At 42.7% G+C, this 24,026-nt stretch overlaps 1 protein-coding gene across 9 annotated transcripts in view; it reads left to right on the top strand.

The window, feature by feature from the left end:
• The window catches only part of PTPRM (protein tyrosine phosphatase receptor type M), a 766,944-nt gene that overhangs the window by 611,158 nt on the left and 131,760 nt on the right, over window positions 1-24,026 (top strand). For 4 of the 9 annotated variants that reach the window (XM_032777080.2, XM_032777088.2, XM_032777087.2 and 1 more), the window contains 5 exons: window positions 2,003-2,154; window positions 6,520-6,594; window positions 6,841-6,867; window positions 11,251-11,262; window positions 12,043-12,230. In XM_032777080.2, the coding sequence (XP_032632971.1) occupies window positions 2,003-2,154; window positions 6,520-6,594; window positions 6,841-6,867; window positions 11,251-11,262; window positions 12,043-12,230 (454 nt within the window). The remainder of the gene's footprint in view (window positions 1-2,002; window positions 2,155-6,519; window positions 6,595-6,840; window positions 6,868-11,250; window positions 11,263-12,042; window positions 12,231-24,026) is intronic. The other 5 variants (XM_032777089.2, XM_032777086.2, XM_032777083.2 and 2 more) reach the window with 2 other exon arrangements.

The raw sequence follows: 24,026 nt of genomic DNA, 5'->3' as shown, positions 1-24,026 counted from the left end.
ATCCTATTCCAAACTTGAGGTTTAATCCTTAACTTTGTATTTCCTAATTTTTTATGGTTTGATAGCGAGCAGTTGGGGTCCATAACTCATGTTTAAACAAAGTGGTTTGTTTCTGAATTTTAATGCAAACACATATTTGTCTAGAGTATATATTCTGTGACATTTGATTAATTATTTAGGACCAGATTCTTATTTCTTTACTACGACTGAGTAGTACCTTACTCAGCAATTAACTCTACTGATTTGAAAGGGACTGTTTGAGCTACTTCCTAGAGTAAGGGTGGCAAACCAGGCCCTTAATTTGCCAATTTATTTTATAACTTTAAAGCAATTAAAATTGTTTAACTAACAAACAACGTAAACCATATAAATAAGCTCTGCCTTTTATTCTTCCAAATAACCCACACATTTTAGTATGATCTATTATTAAGGGCCAATTTCAGACACTTTCTCATGCTGAATAGCATCTTACTCCACAAACAGTTCCATTGGCTTCCAGGGGACCACTCATGGACTAAGGGTATCAGAATTTATGTCAAGATTCCACTGCCCTTACTCACGTCACAGCACCTTACTCCAGGAGTAGTGCCATTGTAATCAGTGTGACTAACAGTGGCAGAATCGGGTTCTTATAGCCCATGTCACTTTGAAATGTCACTCAGTTGTGAAAACCGGCATATGTGAGAGTAGACTCAGGCCCAGGGTATATGATCTAAATCAATGGTATATATTTATCACTTATTTAAAAATATATACTGTATACCGGTGATAATACAGAATGAGGCTCAGGAGCCACAGTGGCTCTGTAATATGTCTTCTGCGACTCTTTGCAGCACATGATATTAAAACACCATATGATTTAATTGTTAACCAATTAGAATGCTTTTATTGTATTATTAACCAATTGTAGTTGATAAACTAGTAATAGTCATTTTGCGGTGAGAATTTTTTATATATATTATATTTATAAATAGATATATGTAAATATTTGTTTTTTTAAAATATTATATAAAACTATAAATATATACTATAATAAAAAGTAAATATTTCCCTTGTCATACAGTTTAAATATGAATATATCATACTATAGTAAAAGAAACAATGAATTCACATGACTGTGGCTCTTTGAAGTAATGTTGATCACTAATTTGGCTCCTGAACCATTGAGGTCTGAGTATCACTGCCATACACAGTCCAATTATAAAAGTACCCCACCAGTGGTATCAATCTGAGACCAAGACTGTCTTTTGCCCCTAGATCCAGTTGCTTTCAAGATCTTGGTCACTAAGAATTTTTCTACACTAGGGTGACCAGATGCTAACTGTAAAATATCGGGACCACCACAAGGGGGGGACCTTTTTAATTGTTACACTCACCCGTCTGGGTCTTTGGCGGCATTTCGGCGGAGGGTAATAAGTCTTGCCACCAAAGACAGAAGCACCCACCGCCAAAATGCCGCCAAAGACCATCAGTGACTGAGGGACCTGCCAGATGGATGAGTGTAACAAAAAAATCAAAACAAAATATCAGGACAAATGGCGTCCCGACCGTACTTCAGTCAGCATGCGGGACAAACTGCTCAAAATCGGGACAGTCCCGATTTTATCATGGAGTCTGGTCACCCTATTCTACACAGAAAGGGAAAAAAAGAAAGACAGACCTGCAGCAGCAAGTTTCAGAGCCATAGCTTTTTATTTATTTATTATTTTATTTTCTGTTCTTGAGGCGAATCTCTGTTACCCTAACTCAGCACTTTTCGAATAGTCCTACTTACATCAGTGGCATTTCCCCGGAACCAGATGCTGTTCTAAATATGTAAGAGTATCAAAAACTGGCCCTTGATTAACAGATGATATTTAATAAGTGTTAGGTTGATTACAATTGTTTGAAATAACACTAATGATTGTAATAAGTTATTCCATAAAATAGTTACAAACTATTAAAAAAAAAACAGCTGTGCTTACCAAGTATTATTTCCTCCCCCGCATGTTCATTTCTTAAGAAAACTGGCTAAAAAGCGGAAAGAGACATTGAGTAGTACCCGGCAGGAAATGACAGTGATGGTGAATTCAATGGATAAAAGCTACACTGAGCAAGGCACCAACTGTGATGAAGCTTTCTCTTTCATGGACACGCACAATCTAAATGGAAGATGTAAGTTCAAAATGCTTGGGTATGCAGCAGTCTCTTTTATTTCTGCAGGGGGGAGGAGGGTGGAAATGGTTCTTAAAATACTTCTCATTACCCAATCAATTCAGCGGACAGGGTTATTCATTTGTGGAAAATCCTTGGGATCCAGTATCTCCCACTGTGCAACACATGACAGCATGTATTCTAATGAGCAGGACTGTCAGACATCAAGAATAGGCTTCTTTAAAAATAATAAGGATAACTGAGCTTTTCTCTTTCCTCTTCTTTCACACGAACAGCAAAGACATTCTGCAGCAGGTGTGGATTTGCATTTCCCCATCTGTTTATTGTGCTGAAAGTTTTATAGTCTTTATGCTGCCCCCACATCCTTCACCCCCCCCCATGTTAGGCAAAATTTATTTTTTAAATGTCATCACTTAGTATATTTGGTTGTCCCAAAGCTCAGTTTATCAGTGTTATAGCTGTCTCATTATATCAGGTGCCAGATGATGCTTTCTCACTTGCTAGTGCAGAGAAAGAGCTAACTGAAATTAATCAGTGTGGCGTTTGATAGGCAATTCTCCAAATGTCTCATGTTTGTGATATATCCTGGAAATGAAATTTTGGGGAGTGAAATTTCACACATTAAATTTTTTACTCACCTGCAGACCTTTGTTTGGGGGTAAGAACTGTGCCAGGACCCTACTACAAATAGAACAGTCGTTTTCACAACTGCTGAACAGGAAGAAAAAATAGAGAATCAAAAATGTTTACATGAAGTAACACAGCAAAAACCTTAAACAAAAATCCCATTTGTTGGGGGTTTGGGTGGGTTTTTTTGCATACCACAATGTTTGCACAGTTGGCAAATTTATCAAAGTTTTAATTTTGTTTCTCATATTATACAAAGAGTTGTTTCTGCTTTTCAATAATATGCTTAAGATTTTATCTTTAAAGAGCTCAGTCGTGCAAACACTTTCTACTAGATTTACGCAGTGAGGTTTCTCTCGATAGTGAGAATCAGGCCCAAAGTTTGTAGATATTAATTTACAATTTCATCTCTGTTTAGCATTTGCTTTTAAATAGCACTTTTTGGGGGTCCAGTCTTAGTTCCATTACTCATGAGAACAGCCCATTGCAGTCTGAGATTAGTTATAGATTTGAAGGACAGAAGAGCTCACCAGATCATCTAGTCTGACATCCTGTATATCACAGGCCACCACCAACACCCACGTCCCATACTTTACTCAAAAGAATAAGGGGATCAAGATTTAGCTGTATCTTTGTTCACCAAGATATATTTTTGCTGTGGAACTATTAGATGGTCACAAAAGCAGAAGTACATTTTACAGTCTAGGAAGCAATAAGTACTTGAGCCCAGATCCTCATCTTTTGTAAATCATTGTAGCTCACTTGAAGTCAATGGAACTATGATGTTTTACACTCACTGAAGATGAACTTTAAACGCAAACTTGTCATAATGAATGTGGCTGACACAGGAACCAGGCTGGCAATGTAAACAATTTGTACTGATCTTTTAGTAAGGACTCATTCCTATGAGGGGTTCAGAGCATCCTCCACTCTCATTACCATGTGTGGCTGAGATCCTGCCTTGCATTAGGGCAGTTTTGTTCTCACCAGTTCAGCCATCCCCCAGCAGAAAGGAACCCTCACCACTGCTTCTTCTCTGCTGGTACAGGAGATGAGGCCACAAGAATAGGGGACTATGGGGGAGGGATAGCTCAGTGGTTTGAGCATTGTCCTGCAAAGCCAGGTTTATGAGTTCAATCCTTGAGGGGGCCACTTAGCAATATGGGACAAAAATCTGTCTGGGGATTGGTCCTGCTTTGAGCAGGGGGTTGGACTACATGATCTCCTGAGGTCCCTTCCAACCTTCATATTCCATGATCCTATCCCCAGCTGCACAGAACATTGACAGCCAGCATAAATAAGAACAGCTTTCAGGTTGCTCCATCTTATGCAAGGGACTGGCACCTGAAGGGTCCAGAGACTGAGGAACAAAGATGGAGCTCAAGCTAGCACTGAAAGACAATTTGAAATTTCTCTGCTCTGTAGATTCCTGGTCTCCACATTTGTCCTTCAGATCCTACCTTGCTCAATGTTTAGGTGTCTGAACAACTTCTTCGAGTGATTGCTCATGTATATTCCACAATAGGATATGCTGCACCAGTGTCAGAAGTTTTTCCCCTAGCAGTACCTGTAGGTGAGCGCCCCTACTGACCCCTGGAGTGGCGCCTCCATGGCACGGTATTAGGGGCGCTGCATGCTCCCCCCACCCTCAGTTCCTCCTTGCCACCAGTGAAGTTGCTTCGGACCTGCTCTGCTCCAGCTTTGCAGTAGCTTGTCCCCAGAACTGCTTGTTCATTCAGTGTATGGTATTCTTCCATGCTATGATTGGCCAATTCCTTAAGGGATTGGATTGTCTCTTCCCATATGCTAGGCCCCCAGTCCCGCAGTGGGACCTAAACCTGGTGTTGGCCTGCATTCCGGGGCCCCCATTTAAGCCTCTAGCTATGTGCTCGTGGTCGCAGCTCCCGTGGAAGGTGGCCCTCTTGGTAGTGATCATGTCAGCTAGGCGGGTCTCAGAACTCAGGGCCCTGACCTCCGAGCCCCTGTACAAGGTGTTTCATAAAGATAAGGTCCAGCTCCACTCACACCCACCCTTCATTCCTCCCGAAGGTGGTGTCTGCCTATCACATGGGTCAGGACATTTTTTTGCCGGTCCTCTGCCCCAAACCCCATGTGTCCAGTGAGGAGCGCCACCTCCACACACTGGATGTGAGACAGGTTCTGGCTTTTTACCTGGAGAAGACTAAACCATTCAGGAAGTCCTCGCAGCTGTTCATCACCTCGGCCAAATGCATGAGGGATCAGCCAATCTCCACTCAGCAGCTCTCCAACTGGATCACCTCATGCATCCGTACCTGTTATGAGCTGGTGGGAATCCCTCCACCACCAATTGTGAGGGCACACTTGACTAGGGTGCAGGACATTTGTAGGGCTGCCATATGGTCTTCAGTTCACACGTTCACCTTGCATTATGCGATCGTGTCTCAGACCAGGGAGGATGCCAGGTTTAGCAGGGCCATAGTCCATCCCGAGAGTTTGTGAACTCCTACTCACCTCCAACAGATATAGCTTGGAATCACATATTGTGGAATACACATGAGCAAGCACTTGAAGAAGAAAGGACAATTTCCTCTTCTGTAACTGGCGTTCTTCAAAATGTGTTGCTCATGTCTATTCCACATCCCACCCTCCTTCCCCTCTGTTGGAGTTGTCTGGCAAGAAGGAGCTGAGAGTGGGGGGAGCACACAGCACCCCTTATACTGTGCCATGGAGGTGCCACTCTAGGAGTTGCTAGGGGCGCTCCCCTGTGGGTACTGCTGAGGGGAAAACTTCTGGCACTGGTGCTCATAGTGAGCACTCACACCTTCTGTGGAATAGACATGAGCAACACATCTCAAACACCAGTTACAGAAAAGGTAACTGTCTTTTCTTGAGAGTTTACTAGGATGTCCAGAATATCCTTACATCTTGTGGAATAACTGAGATAGAGCTCTAGTGTAATGCACCACAACTTGCATCAGCCACGAGGGTTGCATGTGCAATAACCTTTGCTTAAAAGTCTTTGATGACTCTTTGGCTGAACATCCCTTGATCTTTTATAGTTAACAGTCTGTTGCCCATTGATTATTTCTGTCCCTTTAATGGTAATGCATGAGTTGTATGTCATACTATGGAATTAATTCTGCTTAGATTGTTTCGTTTAACACCTTTATAAGATTACCGGTGTTTACATCTTTAAATACTAATACCAATACTGAAATGTGAATCACTGGTTGAAAAACACTGTCAGAGAAAAGAAATAACATTCAGGAAACAATACTGTATTCATATACGTTACCTACTCATCTGAACTATTAGTGGTACAGCAGAGAAAAAAAATGAATTCTGGAAGAATATTTGGCTATCCTATTTGTGGTATTGTTAGGTAACCCTTTTAATTCTCAGAGCTACTGTAAGAAGCAAATGCTGTCATTGTTACTTGCTTATTTGAAGATCTGCATACAGTCTTACCTTTGAAACATAAAAATATGCTAGCCATCAATGGAAAACTTCACAATGATCAAATTGCTTTATCTGATCAAAATTATTTTCAGAAAATTGGTCCATATTAGCTAAACCATTCTAGTAATTACCCAGCATACTTTCTGCTCTCATTGAAATCATTGGGAGTTTTGCCATTGCCTTCAAAGCGAGCAGGATCAGGCCCTAAATTAAATCAATTGCATATGCTTATATTTCCAATCTGAAACAGCCAAATTTCTCTTTGCTGCCACTGACTGGATTTTCTTCTCTTTACAGCTGTATCATCCCCCTCTTCATTTACAGTGAAAACTAACACATTGAGCACAACAGTTCCTAATTCTTATTACCCAGGTAACCATTTTTTTGTCTCTGTTTCATCCCTTCATAATGCAGTGCACCAGTTTCCCTCCTGAAAAATCAAAATGTATATTGTTGTTATTTTATTACGTATTGCCATAAGAGCGTTATACATTGTAACATATTATAACTAGTTGCTTACTGCGGCTTTCTGCAGGAAAATGGGGGATCATTTATCAATCATTTACTGTTCTCTCTCTTTTTACCTTTCTGCATTGACCTGCTTATGATGTATGACAGATCCATTTGTGCCAACTGCAATTTTAGGTGAGAACATTTCCCTTTATCAAAGTTTATTGCAGAAATAATTTAGAAAGGTGCAGCTCTGGGTTACAGAACATAGTTTCTAAGAGACTAGAGCATTAGGTTTTTGGGAGGGGGAGCAAGCTTTTCTGCAATGAGAATGCTCAGGACAGTTATTGGACTGGATTCCTACCATCATGGTGCAAAGTTGGGGAGGAAAAGGAGAAAAATTGCTTTCACATGTGGTTTTCTGAAGAAATGTTTATGCATGTATTTGGAATGACACACAAGAATTTGATTATCATGGCAATTAAAATAGCTTCTCATTGTTTTCAGTTTTATCTGTGAACTGAAGATATCACTTTTGTAAAAATAATGTTTTCCTAATTAAGAATGATCTAGAAAATCAGTCAAAATAAAGGTCTGGCCATTTACCAGCTATCATTTCTTCTTACCATACCACACGTTTTCCGACATGCCTGTCACAGTGAAGTTTCAGCGAAGATGGTGTTTTGAACAGCAAAATGACAATATGGCACTTTATAAAAATACTGTTTATTATGTGTCAGGTGTCACAAAAATGAATAAAACAGTAGCACTATAGGACTAAATGCATTTGAAGTACGAAACATTTCTGCTAGGAATTTAGGGGAAAAAACAACCCTCTTATTTGTGCAATATAAAAAGAATGAAGGAAAATGGCATTTTGAAGCTGTTATAATAAAAGTAGCATGAGACGCTATTGCATTCGCAATGAATATGTAACAAACCTGTGTTATGGCTTGTCCTTTGTTACTTCCACGGTACTAACCTTCACCTAAACAGAGATTTTAAAAAATTAAATAAAGGTATAACAATGCACCGTAGCAAGAATTCCAACCCAAGTGTTAAGCTGCTTCTTTAGTGCTGTCTTTACAATACATATTTTTCTTCCTCTTTCCTTTTCTCCAAATCACTAGGAATTTGTATACGAAGTATAATACTTACATGTCATTTTCTGGCTTTAAGCAGTTGCACTGAGGTAAAAGAAATTAAGTATAGTTAAGTGACAGTTACAGGGAGCTGCAGTGTAGGAATGTGACTTCTGAAAAACAAATGTAGCAAAGTTATTGTGCTGGAGGGATAATTAGGAAAGCTCATTTAAATATGACATCCAAAGAAAAAAAAGTGTGCATTTTTATACTTTGTGTACATCAGGGAGAATGTAACGGTAGTCACTGTAACAATATAATAATCTGCATGCAAATGAAATTTGCAGAGCATTTTAACTGCCTGAGATTTTAGATTCCTTTGTGCTTTCTATTCGTTCAGCAACTCATCCAGTAGGTGTTCTGATCTTGTGGGTGGTCAGGAAGAAAAGCATTGTTGCCAGGAGAAAAATTTAGATATTTCTATCAGGATTATGATAATCTTTGCAAATGGATTCTCAGAAACTTTTTCAGTGACAATGAGAAATCTTTGGTAGGTTTCTCTAAGGAGAAATAATATTTAAACAAACATTTCCGATATAAAAAAAGATGCATTTGAGGGGACAAAATCTCCTTCTCTGAAGCTGTAAGAGAGAAGTTCTTGAGTTAGCTAGCTAATATATACAATCTGTATTTACTCTCCTAAGAAGTCCTCCCATTATTTTGTTGTAGAAAATAAATATTTTTGTTCCCTTACATGTTAAAGGTTAAGTATCCCTTTATGGTTGGTGTTCCATTCAAACAGAAGTAATCGCCAGAAAGCTGCATACATATGTGTATTGGGCTAGAGCTTTAGCTGGTCTAAATCAGAGCAGCTCTACTTCAGTCAGTGAAGCAACACAGATGCGGATCTAGCCTGTGACATTTTAAAACAACAATTAATTTTCAAGTCCATGTATTTTAATACATGAATGGCTGGGTTCTTACTGCATGTAATGCCCAATCCTGCAGTCCTTCCTTATCCAGTGGGAGTTTTCAGGACATAAGGGACTGCAGGGTCAAACTTCTAGTTGCAACCAATTGAGCTGGCCTACATGACCTACTGTGAAGTAGTATGACTGTGATTATTGTTTAGTTTTGTTACTAAAGGGATCACAAACATTCACATTTTCCAAAATGTTATGAGAGGAAACTTTGGGCTTGTCTTCACTAGTGCACTAGATCGGTGGCTCTGCCATCAATGCAGCAGCATCGATTTAGCAGGTCCGGTGAAGACACGCTAACTTGATGGGAGAGCGTTCTCTCATTGACTTCAATACTCCATCTCAATGAGAGGCAGAATCTGTGTTGACAGGAGAGTGTTTCCCGTCAACACAGCATGGTGCAGACACCACTTTAAGTCCATTTGTGTAACATAACTAGCATAACTTACATCAACTTACAGCATTAGTGTAGACAAGGCCTTAGACTCAACATGCAAATTAACCTATTGAAACAATTGACTGAATTAATAGGAAGCTTTTTAAATGAAGCAAATGGCAACAATCTGACCACTTCTCAACTATTCAGTATTTCAGTAATCACTAATTTCCAGACAACTGAGAGAAGCTTCATGTTTAGCCTAACCACTTAAGTGAAATCTTTACAAACAATCCCTTAATATTCCTGGGTTGTGTATGCCTAAATTAATATTCAGAGAGAGGCAACTGGTCTGGAAAAGGCAAGGTAGATAATGCTTGCCTGTCCTCCTATATTCTGATCAAAACTCAAAAAAAAAAAAAAAAAAAAGAGTGAAGTAACAGAAGAAAAGAAAAGGAACTCAACTCATATGCTCCATTGTTCTTGCAGATGTCTGCAGCACCCATGGTTCTGATGAATGCTGGCTAAATATGCATTTTAATTGTTCTCAGACAGTAGTGGACAAATATATTGGGATCAATAACTATATTCACCAGCTAAACTAAATAAGCTATATGCTGTGGTGTGACCACCATGTCAGCTGGCAAAAGCAATTGACTCTTACATCAGAGATTCTCTGTCTTGCTATCACTTTCAAAGGCAAAGCAAGAAGACAGCAAATATTGTATTTCTGGTGAATTTATATTGTACCATCCAAGCCAGGGAGCATAACCTTTTCATTTAAAGTAACTTTAAAAGATCAGTCCCAAACATAGCATAATAGTTTTAGTCTTGAAAGGGTAGGAGCTAAATGAGGCAGAGAGGCAGTGGGAGGGAGGGAGGAATGAATGTTCCATTTAGTCCACAACACAGAGAAGTCTCCTGGAGTGAGAAGCTTATGGGCTGAACTGTCTCACTTTCACAGCCCAGAAACCCTGACATTTGATAAGATTTTCCATCTGAATATTTAATACGAGTTTCAGAGTTATGGTGATACCTTAGTTTGAACAAAAATAAAACCTATAATCTAACTCTACATAAATTTAAAAAAATCATACAATCAACTTCTACACTTTTTTTTGTCTTTTGTGTCTTAGCCGCCTTGTAGTATTCAGGTGCCATTTCAACAACAACATGCTGTAACTACACATGTATATCGCCTTTCATGCCATGCATCCCAAGGTGCTTTGCAATACAGTTTTACTGCATGTTAGGCAAAAGTAGCCAAATTTAATTATTAAAAATGTAAAATAATTTTCTGCTATATTGGATGAGGTTAGTAAAGTGGCAGGAGACATAGTGAAATATCCATATTCATATCCATATTGCTACATATTATTTTAAGTTTAGATGCATAGTTCACATTTTAAACTATTCACTGAGGACCAGATTTAATCTCAGTTTCATCAGTGTAAACTGACTGTAATTCCATTGACCTCAATGAGTAACTCCCTTGACTCTAGTGGAGTAACTTTTAATTTACACAGAGATCAAAAACTGGCCCTTGATGAGCAGATGTAGCATTTGGGTGTTTGTGTGAGATCTTGGGGCCTTTTCTTAAAGAAAATATTGGGGGCTCTATACTGTAATATATTTAACTAAGAATATGGAAATCATTATTTTCGCAGTCCCCTTTTATATAACACATTTTACACAGAAGTCATTTTTACAATATATTAATTTCATTAACCATTTCCCATAGTTAGTGTGCGGGCATTGCAGAGTATTTTGACCAAATTAAAAAACTATTTTTGTTATTTCAGTTAACTAACATAAAATACTCTTAGAGAAATACAAAATTTTGGTCTTCATTTTTTTTCGGCAAAGAAAATATTTATGATAATACTCCTCAAACTTTTGGGTTTTTTTTCTTGTCAAATATTAAACAAATTTAAAAACTCCATGAAAACAAGAGGAAAGTGATATTGCTTCTTGAATCGTGCCCTCTTTCACATAATCAGTGACTCAGCTAGGATACCAAGCTGTAAAAGTTAAATTACAAACATAAAATTACCTGTAATTATTAATGTAGTACTGTTGCTTATGCCCTGTTTCCTTTTTCTCCTCCTCTTTTTTCTCCTGATATGGTTCTTCTTAAAAGTGCCAATAAATGGTAAGTTGCCCATTTGCCCCATCAAAGAGGGGTGGAGGGGTGGGAGAGTGTGTGTTTCATACAAATTTTGAGCAACCCAGTGGGTTCTGTTGCGTGTTGGCTTGCATGTCAGTTGACATATAACATTTTATGCCTAATGTGATGGCCCATGATATATTGTGAAGTTGTTGGTTCTGCAGCATGCTAAACAGCCAATCAAAACATTTACCCTAAGCAAATGATCTCTTGCATTTGTCCTCTTGTTGTTGTTTCAGATCTACGTTTTCATTGCAGTCCTAGCTTAATGAACCATAATCCATTTTGTGCATTTTTTTATTTTGCTCACACCAAACATTTGTTCTGAGGTCACAGTGTAAAATCTAATAGTTCACTAATCTAAGAAGAATACAAGTCCTATTTTATTCCAGTGGGACTTGATGAAGTTTCAAGATGAAACTTCTCTACAGCTTATAACTGAATGCCTAAAGAATTTAAATATTGTTTATAATCAGTTAGTGTTTAAAACAATATTTATTTATATATATATTTAAAACAATATATAGTTTGGACTGTTCTGCAATGCTTACATTGTAGAAACATGGACATTGCCTCATTCCAATCAGTCTTGAAATCTCCCTGGATAATTTACTAAATGGATTTATCTTTTTTCTGGCACAGCCCTCATAAATAGTGGTTATATTAAAGTTGGTGATATCAAAATCATCTTTGAAGAAATCAATGTATTTTATACTTTTAATAAGTGGAAACAACCTGGTATATTGTTCAGTTTTCTTTTCATAGATGAAACCCACACAATGGCCAGTGACACAAGCAGCTTGGTCCAGTCACACACCTACAAGAAGCGAGACCCCATAGATGTGCCGTACCAGACCGGACAGCTTCATCCAGCCATCCGTGTGGCTGACTTGCTGCAGCATATCACGCAGATGAAATGCGCAGAGGGCTATGGATTCAAAGAGGAATATGAGGTAAGTGCCAGATCTATTGGCCTGATTGTTGTGCCTTCTGTGGTGCCGGATCTCAACTTACTGCAGTGTGCACTACAGAACAGGAAAAATAACCACCTCACACAGAAGGCCCCCAGTAGTGTGGACAAAGGATGTTTAGAGAAAGGGACCTTCTCTACTGTGCTAAAAAGGCACTAACAGTATTTTATATGTAACAAGTCAGAATAAACAGTGAGATGTAAAAATACAGCTTTACATTCTGTATCTAATTCCAGATATCCATGAGTATATTTTGAAAAGCCCAGGCCACTGTGTGATCAAAGAGCCCTCTGTTATGAGTTTTTATTTTCTCCTGAATAAAAGTAGCATTTCAAAGTGTGACATCATAGCACTGGCCAATCAGAGTTGTCCTGCAATGTGACACTGTGCTTTGAAATACAAGTTCCATGGGTGATCGTGGCTAGTGCATGCCAGCAAAGACTCTAGGAATATAGCACATCATCAAGGCTATGGGAGTGCCTGCAATGCCAGCTCTATGTTCTATGAGATCAATGGAAAAGGCAAAAAAAAAAATTCTTCCTATCTAAAACAAAGCATTAGAAATGACTGCTTTAAGCTTAGCTATGCTCTAAAATCACAGGAATGGTATTCTCACGTTCCAAGTCATGTGGAATTGAATGGTCAAAGATCTCTCAGTCCAGAGTCTCCTATTAAATGCAAACCTCATTGGGTTCCTTTATATTCTACTTTGTTCCATAATTTAGTGTCTAGGTCACAGAAATGAATTTCCTTTACACATTTCCTTCTGCCTTTTTAGGACAGAGTTTTAAGTTTATTTGTTTGAGTAGTTTTTACTTATAGTGGATGGGATAACTAAGAAAACTAGAATTATTCATGTTTAAGAATTTATGGGATTGAGGCCTAAGAGCTAGCAGAATTAAAAACATTAATTCAGGGGAACAATTACATAAAGGTTGGACAATAAATTCGTATCAATAAAGTTCTGGAAGAATAGCTAGAATACAAAATGAATCTGTCAGTGAAGTGTATGAGAATTCATGCCATAATTTGCATTGAGTGCTTAGGTTGTATGGTGATGGGCACAAAATGCAAACTTGGACAGATGTAGATACTGGTAGGCAAGTGAGTTTTGAAGCTGTTATGGTCTATTTCAAAATACTCTCTGAACTTCTAAATACACAAACGATGGCCTATCCTGTGACCCAGCCTAATATGGCCCATAATGGCCGTACAAGAGAGTAAGACCCCACCAAGCGCTCCTGTATTCCTCCCCACATCATGGCTCAGCAGAAAGAAGGAGAACAGAGGCTGCATGCCCAATACCCTTCTGCTCACCCCTACAAGTTGGCAGAAAGGAGCAGAATGATATAAGTGCGGCTTTCGCTTCTCAGCGCCCTAGCCAGCAGAGATAAGGTGTTTTGAAGGAAGGGAGCTGCAATTCATAAAGATCGTCAGTAAATTACTTTTCCCCACCATGCACACACATCTTCTCTTCTTGAGGTGTACACAGCTATGCATAGCCCTTACAGGCTCATTCTAGCCCTGTGTGAATATAGTACACGATGTACCATATTTAGGCACTTTGAAACTATAAGTTAATGTCTTTACCTAATAGATTATTACAGACCCTTTGAGTAAAGACCCATCTACTGATGTAGAGTACGCTTTTTACAAATGAGCAATGGTCATGTTTTTCAAGTTTGTTGTGCCCTGCCATGCAAAATGTACGTTATGACAGTTGTTTAGATAAAATACATCTCTGATAACTGCTGTTTAAAAATGACAATTGAAAATCTTTGTCTTCGGAAAAAACTTTGTTCCGCAGCCTAGACCTTGTATACCAATTTTAAGTGCAGAGGAAACCTACAACTAATTTATAAAAAGTACTGTGAAATGGAATCTATAATGGAACCACTGACATAGCTTTAACTTCAATGAATCAAATGATGCAGCTGAAAAATGGCTTCCAGGAAAATCACTTAATTTTAAACTTTCCAACCTGATGGGTGACAGGAGGTGTAGTCATGACTAATGTCTGTAGATAAAATACATCAGTGTAGTGTACTGGAGATGGTGGAAGAGTGGGACTTGAAATATTTGCAGCACTAGTTGCAACATTTCTGTTTCCATGTGGAAATTGTTTATGATCAAAATAGACCATAAGAAGCCATGGATCAGTCCTTCTGTTATTGAATTTCTTAGGATCATTGACGCATAATTGAAGTCTTAAGCTGTCAAGCCTATTAAAATATTTACCTTTGTCTCGAAATTATCTACAGAGATAAATGCACACTGTGCACATAGTTCTTGCCACAACCTAAGCAATAGAATTGACTTTCTGGAATCTATCTTCTATGTGCAATAAAACACTATCCAGAACTTCCAGTCCTGCAGAGACTGAGGAGCTCCCTGTTTAATCTGATTTTCAGGCTGAGACCTCTTCTCTTTGCCAAAGCTGGTACAAGCATATGGAGGGATTTATTATCATTAAATTATCAGAAAGAAAACTGTCCAAATGAAAAGAGAGAAATATTTTGGCAGGGGATTTGTTTTGAATGGACTTTCGTAGATGATTTTCCGTCTAACAAGATAGCAGGATTACATTCTCTCACCAGGGAAACAACTTGATTCCAAAGACATTCAGTCAGGATTCACAATGAAAATAAATACATTGAACTGAGCAGAAAGTAATGTAGCACATTAACAGCTAGTAGCTGTTTTAAGGTAATAAAAGGGACCAAAGTATTAACTAATATGCTTAGTTATAAGTGCTTTAAAATAAAATTTAACAATTAAGGCCATGATTCAGCAATATGCTTAAGCACATGTGTAATTTTAAGTCATATCAATTTCATCCAGAAGTTTTTGGAGTGACATAATTGATGTAAGGGAAAGAGTTGATAGGTCATCTCTAACCAAGAACAGCCTGGTGCAAGCAGTGCCTGTGCATTGTTGATAAATCAGTCGATTGCTTGACCACACTTTGGTTCATTATTTCGTTATGAAATATACTCAAGAGACCAAATTACCAATGCCAGTCAGGTTTATTAATATGGTACAGGAAAAAGATTCTGAATGATACCAGTCTCCCAAGAGCAGTCTAGTGCAGCAGTGTTACATGCACCTTATGCAGAAGGTGTGCTCCCTTACATTACTAAAATCATCTTTTTGTACCCTACTTGTTTACCAGTAAATGGTACTATATATGTCACCTGAAACTGGATTCAGTTTTCAGCTTTTTACCTTGTTTATTTCTGGTACAGTGGTGTACCCCTTCATCTTTGGGTCTCAACACATGCATTCCAGGCCACAATGCACCCTTATCTTTCTTCTCAACACATGCATTCCACATACTAAGGCCTGGTCTACACCACGCGTTTATACCGATTTTAGCAGCGTTAAACCGATTTAACGCTGCACCCGTCCACACAACGAGGCCCTTTATATCGATATAAAGGGCTCTTTAACCGGTTTTTGTACTCCTCCGACGAGAGGAGTAGCGCTGAAAATCGTATTGCCATGTGGATTAGGGTTAGTGTTGCCGCAAATCAGACCGGTATTGGCTCTGGGCGGTACCACAGTGCCTGTGTCCGCTCTGGAAAGCAACTTGAAACAGATGCACTGGCCGTTAGACAGCAAAGCATCCCGCGACTTTTGTTAATTGCATTTCCTGTGGCCCAGACGTGGATCTCTGATCAGCACGGGGATGCAAGTCCCAAATCCAAAAAGAGCTCCAGCAATGGCACCATAATGGGAGATATGGATCAATTGGCTTATGCTGAAAGAGAGTAGCAAATCCTTATCTCTCTCCACGAGTCTCGTTACAGAAGACAAAATGCCAGAGATTGAAAAAAATCTCAGGCTATTATACTGGAGTCTACAGAAGGCTGTGTGACAAGCGTAACAGAAAGCAAAAGAAGCAAATGGACGCGTCATGGAGGAAAGGGGACGGGGGACTGAGGATCTCCAGCATCCCACATGTCCCCACAGCCTCCGAAAAGCATTTGGCATCTTGCTGAGCTCCCAATGACTGAGGGTCAACACATTCCGGGGTGGTTTTCAGGGTATAATCTTCTCAAATTTAACTCCCCTCTCCCCCGGAAAGAAAGGGAAAAAAATGTTTCTGACTTTTTTCCAATGTCCTGGTTTATGTTGCTGCAAATGAGGTTAGAAGTCTAAGGATGCTGGGGCACATGACTGAGTTAATCTCTCCTCTTCGCTGGTGTCCGGTGGCAGATCGGTACAGATGCAGTTAGGGGACTGGTACGCAGTAGCACGTCAGTAATATCAATCCCCTGAGTGCCCGGGCTGGCCATCACGGGTGAAGTGTCGGGGCATCCTTGGAATAAATGTGAACCCAGTTTTCCACGGCCTGTGGTATACAGAACGGCGGTAGACTGATCCTCAAACTCCATAGACAACTAGGGCTGTAATCCATCAGCTCCTCACCTTTTCCAGAGTACAAAGAAAAAGATTCTGTACTGCCTGGACTATCATAGGCAAAAGCTGCAGGCTGTCTCCTCGTACATATTTTATCTCACGTAAAAAGTAGGGTAGTTTCTTTATTCGCTGTCATTCTTTATTACTTCAGTCAGCACAAAATGGGGGGACACCTTTCATGGTAGCCCAGGAGAGTTGGTGGAGAGAGTGAGATATAGCAAAAGGTGGAATGTGTATATCAGGCGACACGATAGAATGGCATGTCGAGCTCCATTTTTGTGGCATCTTGAACGGAGCGGCTTGTGCTCTCGTGGTTCTCTGATACAACTGTTCTTAGTACACTGCCCCAATATTCTAAAGCAGGACGACTCTATTTTTAGAATAAAACATAAAGGAGGGATGACATCAGGGATCATTCCATTTGTCTTTGCGCCCTCCAGCCGCCGCAAGTGAGGTCACCAGGAGCACCCATGACAATGCAGCAGATGGTACAGAATGACTGATGACGTCATCTCATGCCAAATTTATAATGGCACACGCAGAGGTAAACCAGAATGACCGTGTAACCTCTCTGTATCCTTGCAAAGGCAATGAATGCTGCTGTGTAGCGCTGCAGTAACCGCCCTAGCAGTGGCATCCGTACAATACGGGACAGTGACAAAGGCAAAACGGGCTCCATGGTTGCCAAAATGCTGTGGCGTCTACCAGGGCAAATCCCCAGGGAAAAAGGGCGCGAAAATGATTGTCTGCCATTGCTTCCCGGAGAGGAATGAGTGATGACTTTACCAGCCGAATCACCTGCAACACTGTTTTTGCACCGTCATGCATTGGAATCTCAACCCAGAATTCCAGTGGGTGGGGGAGACTGAGGGAACTATGGGATAGCTGCGGGATAGCTACCCACAGTGCAACACTCCAGAAATTGACGCTAGCCTCGGTACATGGACACACACCGCCGAATTATTGTGCTTTGTGTGGCCACGTGCACTCGACTTTATACAATCTGTTTTACAAAACCGGTTTATGTAAAATCGGAATAATCCTGTAGTGTAGACGTACCCTAAGGGGCATGAAGATACTCCCCTTGGTTCGTGAGGGTAACTCCCTTTCTGTTGCTATGAGGAAACAATTATATGTCCTGACACGGAAAGTTTTCCTACCTGCTTAAGCCAAAGCTTACTTCAGCTAATGCAAGGTGTTATGAGATATTTAGCATAAATGAGCAGGATTATGGTATAGGCCAGTTTAGGCTATATAACTGTACAATATTCATGCTTAATATTGTCGGTGCTTAATGCATGCTGTTATATATATTTATATGTTAATCAACCGCATTTTGGGCATGATCTTGCAAGATGCTGAGCGATCGTGTGAGTTCCTGAGCATCCTCAAATCCCAAAAAACTCATTGTGTGTTTGAGGGTATCGAGAACCCTTTTTCTCCAGTCCTGTGAGGTGCTCAGACTCCTCAACTCCCATTTACTGTGGGCTTTCAGCAGCTTGCAGGAATGGGCCTTTCATGATTATTAATGAACAGACGTATGCTGTGAGGATCCAATCCTGCTTCTGCTCCAGCCAGTGGCAAAACTGCCATTGACTTGACTGGTGCAGGATCTGGCCCTGAATCCCCTAGTGATTCATTATGACTATGTAAGGGTGAGAGCCAATACAGACATGTCTTTAACAGTAAGTCTATAACAACTTCACTGTCCAACTTGCCATGTGTTTCTCAAGTTTCACATCTATATTTATCATTTAATGAAGTGTAGATGATTGTAAAGGATTCCACAGAAATCTTTAAACTAAGAAGCAATTGATACATATTTCCAAACAGCTTAGTACACAGTAGATCTTTAAAATCCTTTCAGTCTCTCTGCCGGACTTTAAAAAACAGGAAGTTGAGATTCTTCTTTGAGTGCTTGTTCATGTGTATTCCACAGCAGGTGTGTGTGCTCACCACGTGCACCGGTGCCAGAAGTTTTTCCCTTAGCCATACCCATAGGGGGAGCACTGCTGTGACCCCTGGCGTGGCGCCTCTATAGCACCCTATAAGGAGAGCCGTGCACTCCCCCCACTTTCAATTGCTTCTTGCTGCCAGTAATGGTGCATTGGAGCTACCTGCTCCAGCTTTGTTGCAGCTCATCCCAGAACTCGTTTCATCATTAGTAGTACCTCTCTTAGTTAGCTTAATAAAAGTTCTAGTTTAGTTAGTTAGTTAGTGTTCGGGCTGGGGCATGCCTCGGGCCCAGGGTTTAAATCAGTGGTCTCTAACCTTTTTCGTCTGGTGGGCACCAGATGACAAGCCACGGAGGACCGTAGCAGCAGACAAGCATCTGCTGAAATGCCACCGACAAGCGGCGTCATCCAGAGGTGTCACTGTCAAAATGCCGTCGAATTTCGGTGGCATTTTGATGGATGCTCGTGTGCCGGCCAGTACGTGGGTGCACTTAGATGCCCTGGTGGGCGCCACAGCACTCACAGGCACTGCGTTGGGGACCCGTGGTTTAAATCATTCGAGCCTTGCAGGCGTTCGATGCCCAGAGGCGACCCGTATGCCAACTGTCTCCGCTGCCTTGGCGAATCTCACATCAGCGACCACTGTAAGATCTGCAGGTCATTTAAACCCAGGACAAAAAAAGAGAGAGACGTTAGATTATGGGCCCTTCTCATGGAGTCAGCACTGGCTCCAACCCTGGTACACAGAGCGGAATCAGCACCAGGCGCTTCCGGTGGCCGGCACCACTCCCCATCGAAGAAGCAGAGAAAGGCTCCATCTTCTCAGAAGCGTCGAGAGAAAACGGGGTGAGGCTAGACCCAGTTTCAGTTTTACCCCAGGGCTAGAGCTCCAACTGAAGTCGAGCAGAGCAGCCCGATTGCATCGACTCCAGACTCTCCGGATGTCTGGATGCCTTCAACACCAGATGCCCTGCAGGCAGCCAAGGACATTATGACTCAGCAGGTGCCTGGGGCACTGCCGACTCCCAGACCCCGCTCTTGAGGCAAGCTGCCACTGGGCTCTCGACAGTCGATGTCAACCCAACACAGATCCCGGTCAGGGGACCGCTCTCAGGCCCACTTGCCACTCAGTGTCCTGTCAGGACACAGTTTCCGGCCTCCACTTTCATCACCCACCAGGTTGTCTAGTCAGGTGCCATCGGAGTGGAGCTTCAGGCACCGCTCCACACCAAGTAGAGAGTATCAGCGGGACAGGCACAGATGCTGTAGATGCTCCCATTCTCGGCAGAGCTACCGAAGCCGCTCCTGACACGGGGGCCGTCGCCAGTCACACTCCAGCTCTCTCGCCCCGAGGCACCGTGCCCATGACTCCTGGTGGGGATCACCAGCTCCGTGTTGCCGCGGATCCAGGCATCACAGCGTCTCAAGGAGCAGCAGCTCGAGGTGGCACCGTTCCTCAACATCGGAGTCCTGGTCCCGTGGCAGATGTCATTCTTGGTACCATCACTCGTACTGCTCCCACGGTATTGATAGGTTGGTAACCCTGACCTCGACCCACACGTGGCCCCCTACGATCCAGCCAGGCCAACCCAACCAGCTGGTGCCACAGCAGAGTCAATGGGAAGGACCTCTATGGCAAGGCCAGTGGTGCCAGTGGACCCCCTGGCCTCCCATGCACGCCCAGCCAGGCCTTCGGTCAATAGCAGAGGCATTGGAGGCTCCCTCAGCTGCGCTATCCAGACCATCGAGGGATAGATTGGTGAGTCACGGCTCCTCGGCACTGCATGAGGAGTCTGACCAAGGGGTGGATCCCGTGGCACCCGTCAACATGCAGCCCCATACCAGCCCCCTCCCCCACACCAGATGATAAGATTGCAGCCCCCACCCCCCTCCACACCACAAGAGGACTTCAGGGCTCATCAAGAGCTACTGAAATGAGTAGCGTCCAGTCTCAAACTCCAAACTGAGGAGATAGAGGGACCCTTGGACTCACTGTTCAACGTGCTCTCGTCCTTGGTACCAGGAAGAGTGGCCCTCCCGCTGCATGAAGGGGTGGCTAACATCCCCTCTGGCGAACGCTAGCCTCCCTTGTGCCAATATCAAAAAAGGCAGAGCGCAAATATTCCGTGCCCATGAAAGGGCACAAATATCTCTATACTCACCTGGCCTCCAACTCCCTAGTGGTGGAGTCCGTAAATCACAGAGAAAGACAGGGTCAACCAGGACCCACACCCAAAAATAAAGACTCTAAAAGACAGGACTTATTTGGCAGGAAGCTTTATTCATCAGCCAGCTTCCAGCTCCCAGGTGGCCAACCACCAGACCCTCCTCAGTCACTCTGAGTTTAACTTGTGGGGGTCGCTGCCAAAATTTGAGCCCTTCCTTCCGGAGCATGAAAGGAAGGATTTTAAGGCACTAGTGGAGGAGGCCACCACTGCCACAAAGGCTGCTCTGCAGGCGGCATCGGATGCAGCTGACACGGCTGCTTGGTCCATGGCCTCGGCTGTGTCTGTCCTACAAACCCTTGGGCTCTACGTTCCACCCAAGGAAAAGCCTGTGCCACAAACCTCCATCCCAGCGCCCCAGCCAAGATACGAACCTGCCTACAAGAGGTCCAAAACCCAAAAGAGGCGACCTCAGAGGCAGTCTCACTCTGCCCTGCAATCTGGGCCCTTCAAGGGCAAGCAGCAGGGCAAGAGGCGTTTTTGACTTGTTGCAGGAGGGACAGAGCTACGTGGCAAGGTGGTCAGAGTTCTCACGGACAACACCGCCACGATGTTTTACATCAACAGGCAAGGTGGGACGAGGTCCTCAGCCCTCTGCCGGGAAGCCCTCAACATCTGGGAATTCTGCATAGTCCACGACATCTCCCTGAAGGCTTTCCACCTGCCAGGCATCAACAGCACAAAGGCCAATCGCTTGAGCAGGGAGTGGTGAAGAACGCGATCTCAGATGCCTTCCTCCTATCATGGTCAGGTCAAATCCTTTGCACCTTTCCACCGTTTCCTCTCATCATCAAGGTTCTGGAGAAAGTAAAAACGGACAAGGCACGCATCCTCCTGATCGCCCCCGCCTGGTCCTGGCAACATTGGTACGGGACCCTCCTGGGCTTGCTGATGGCCCCTCCACCTAGACCTACTCGACCAGGACCAGGGCCGCTGCCTCCACCCCAGCCTGGCCGCCCTCCATTTGAGAGTGTGGCTGCGCAATGGCTAGATTCAGAGGAGGCAAGGTGTTCTGAAGGGGTCAGGCGTGTCCTCCTAGAAAGTAGAAAACCATCCATGCGAAGTGGTCCCGGTTCTCCAGGTGGGCAGGTGAGCGGGGTACTTCCCCAATGGCTGCCCCACTCCCACTTATCCTTGAGTACCTCCTTCACCTTATAACTCAGTGTTCCATCCGCCGGTCCAGGGCTACTCGGTTTTCTCCCACGCCATGACCGGACATTTCCTCAAAGGACTAGACCGGTCCTTTCCTTATGCTAGAACCCTGGTTCCTCAGGGGGATCTAAACTTGGTGTTATCCCGTCTCACAGGGCCCCCATTCGAACCCTTGGCCACATGCTCATGGTCTCACCTTTCATGGAAGGTGGCCTTCCTCGTGGCTATCATGTCATGCATCCGGACATGCTACGACCTAGCAGGGGTTCCCGCACCACCTATCGTGAGGACGCACTCGACAAGGGCTCAGGCCTCATCGGCTGCCTTTGTGGCCAATGTCTATATCCAGGTCATCTGTAGAGCTGCTACTTGGTCCTCAGTACACATGTTCACATTGCACTATGAGATTGTCTCCCACGCCAGGGATGATGCTGGTTTCGGTAGGGCTGTGCTTCAGCTAGGGAATCTGTGAACTCCTACCCACCTCCATCAGACATAGCTTGCAATCACCTACTGTGGAATACACATGAGCAAGCACTCGAAGAAGAAAGGACAGTTACCCGTTCCATAACTGGCATTCTTCGAGATGTGTTGCACATGTCTATTCCACATCCCGCCCTCCTTCCCCTCTGTCAGAGGTGGTCCGGCAAGAAGGAACTGAGGATGGGGGGAGCACACGGATCCCCTTATAAAACGCTACAGAGGTGCCACTCCAGGGACTGCAGCAGCAGCTCCCCCTGTGGGTACTGCTAAGGGAAAAGCTTCCGGCACTGGTGCACATGGCGAGCATGCACACCTACTGTGGAATAGACATGGGCAACACATCTCGAAGAACGGTAGTTACGGAACAGGTAACTGTCCTTTTTGGTTTGGTGTGGCAGTGTCAGACAGTGGTATGGTTTCCTATACCCAACCTACTCCAGAACAGCTCTATTAGAGTTCACCAGTTCTAGAGTAAGAAGGATATTATTTACCCTTGAAAAATCTCTGTTTCCTATCCCAGTATTCACTCGGTCATCATTTTCACTAATTATCTCCTCTCTACATTACAATAACAGAAGATAAGAAGAGTGAAAATTATCTCTGTATTTTATTCACTGTGCCTTTGTCCTCCTCTTCTACTTTGACTTCATAGTTCAATAATACTTTACACTTGCATGGTGCTTTTCATCTGAGACTGTCAAAGTGCTTTAACACATTAAGCCTCACAGCGCCACTGCAAACTATTGTATGGATCTGCTCACTCCCTCCTGAGAAAGTAAACTTGTATCCATTACAGGAGCCCAGCACAGCCTACTAGTATTGCTAGGAACTTAAGACTACTCTAAACACAAAGTTTGGTAGAATTTTAACCAAAATTGTTTTAAACCTCTTTTGTGGATGCTCTTATATCAATTTAAACTTGGCTTATATCTTCTCAATATAAGTTGACTCCTTACCAAATTAAGCTAAATTGACATAAACCAGGTTTAAATCAATTTCAGAACATCCACACAGGAGTTTAGACTGGTTTAACTACATTGATTTTAAAAGAACTTTAACATAAAGTGCAGCTTTGTGTGTAAACAAAACCTTAGAAAATAAGTACCATATTATACTCAAATAAGGGCATTTCTCAGCTCCCATTGTCTGAATGGCAGAGGTTCCTTTAAAATGCCACGACTTGTGAATGGGACCCTTTTCAAGCTTCCCTCTATGGCTAATCCTAATGGAATTGCATTAGAGTTGCCAGGCATCTGATTTTTCAATTAGAACGCCCAGTCGAAAAAGGACTCTGACGTCTCTGGTTAAAAGTCCGGTTTGGGGCACAGGGCTAAGGCAGGCTCCCTGCCTACCATAGCTCCATGAGGCTCCTGGAAATAGCCACCAGGTCCTTGTGGCCTCTAGGTTCATGGGCAGCCATGTAGGCTCCGCACTCTGCCCCCATCCCTAGTGCTAGATCTTCAGCTCCCATTGGTGGGGGCAGCACAAGGGCAGTGCGTGGAGCCTCCTTGGCCACCATATGGCTGCTTCCTGGAAGCCCC

This window comes from Chelonoidis abingdonii, chromosome 2, assembly GCF_003597395.2.
Source record: "Chelonoidis abingdonii isolate Lonesome George chromosome 2, CheloAbing_2.0, whole genome shotgun sequence".
Lineage (NCBI taxonomy): Eukaryota > Metazoa > Chordata > Testudines > Testudinidae > Chelonoidis > Chelonoidis abingdonii.
The sequence above is the reverse complement of the archived record's forward strand: the minus strand, read 5'-3'. Positions and strand labels throughout refer to the sequence as shown.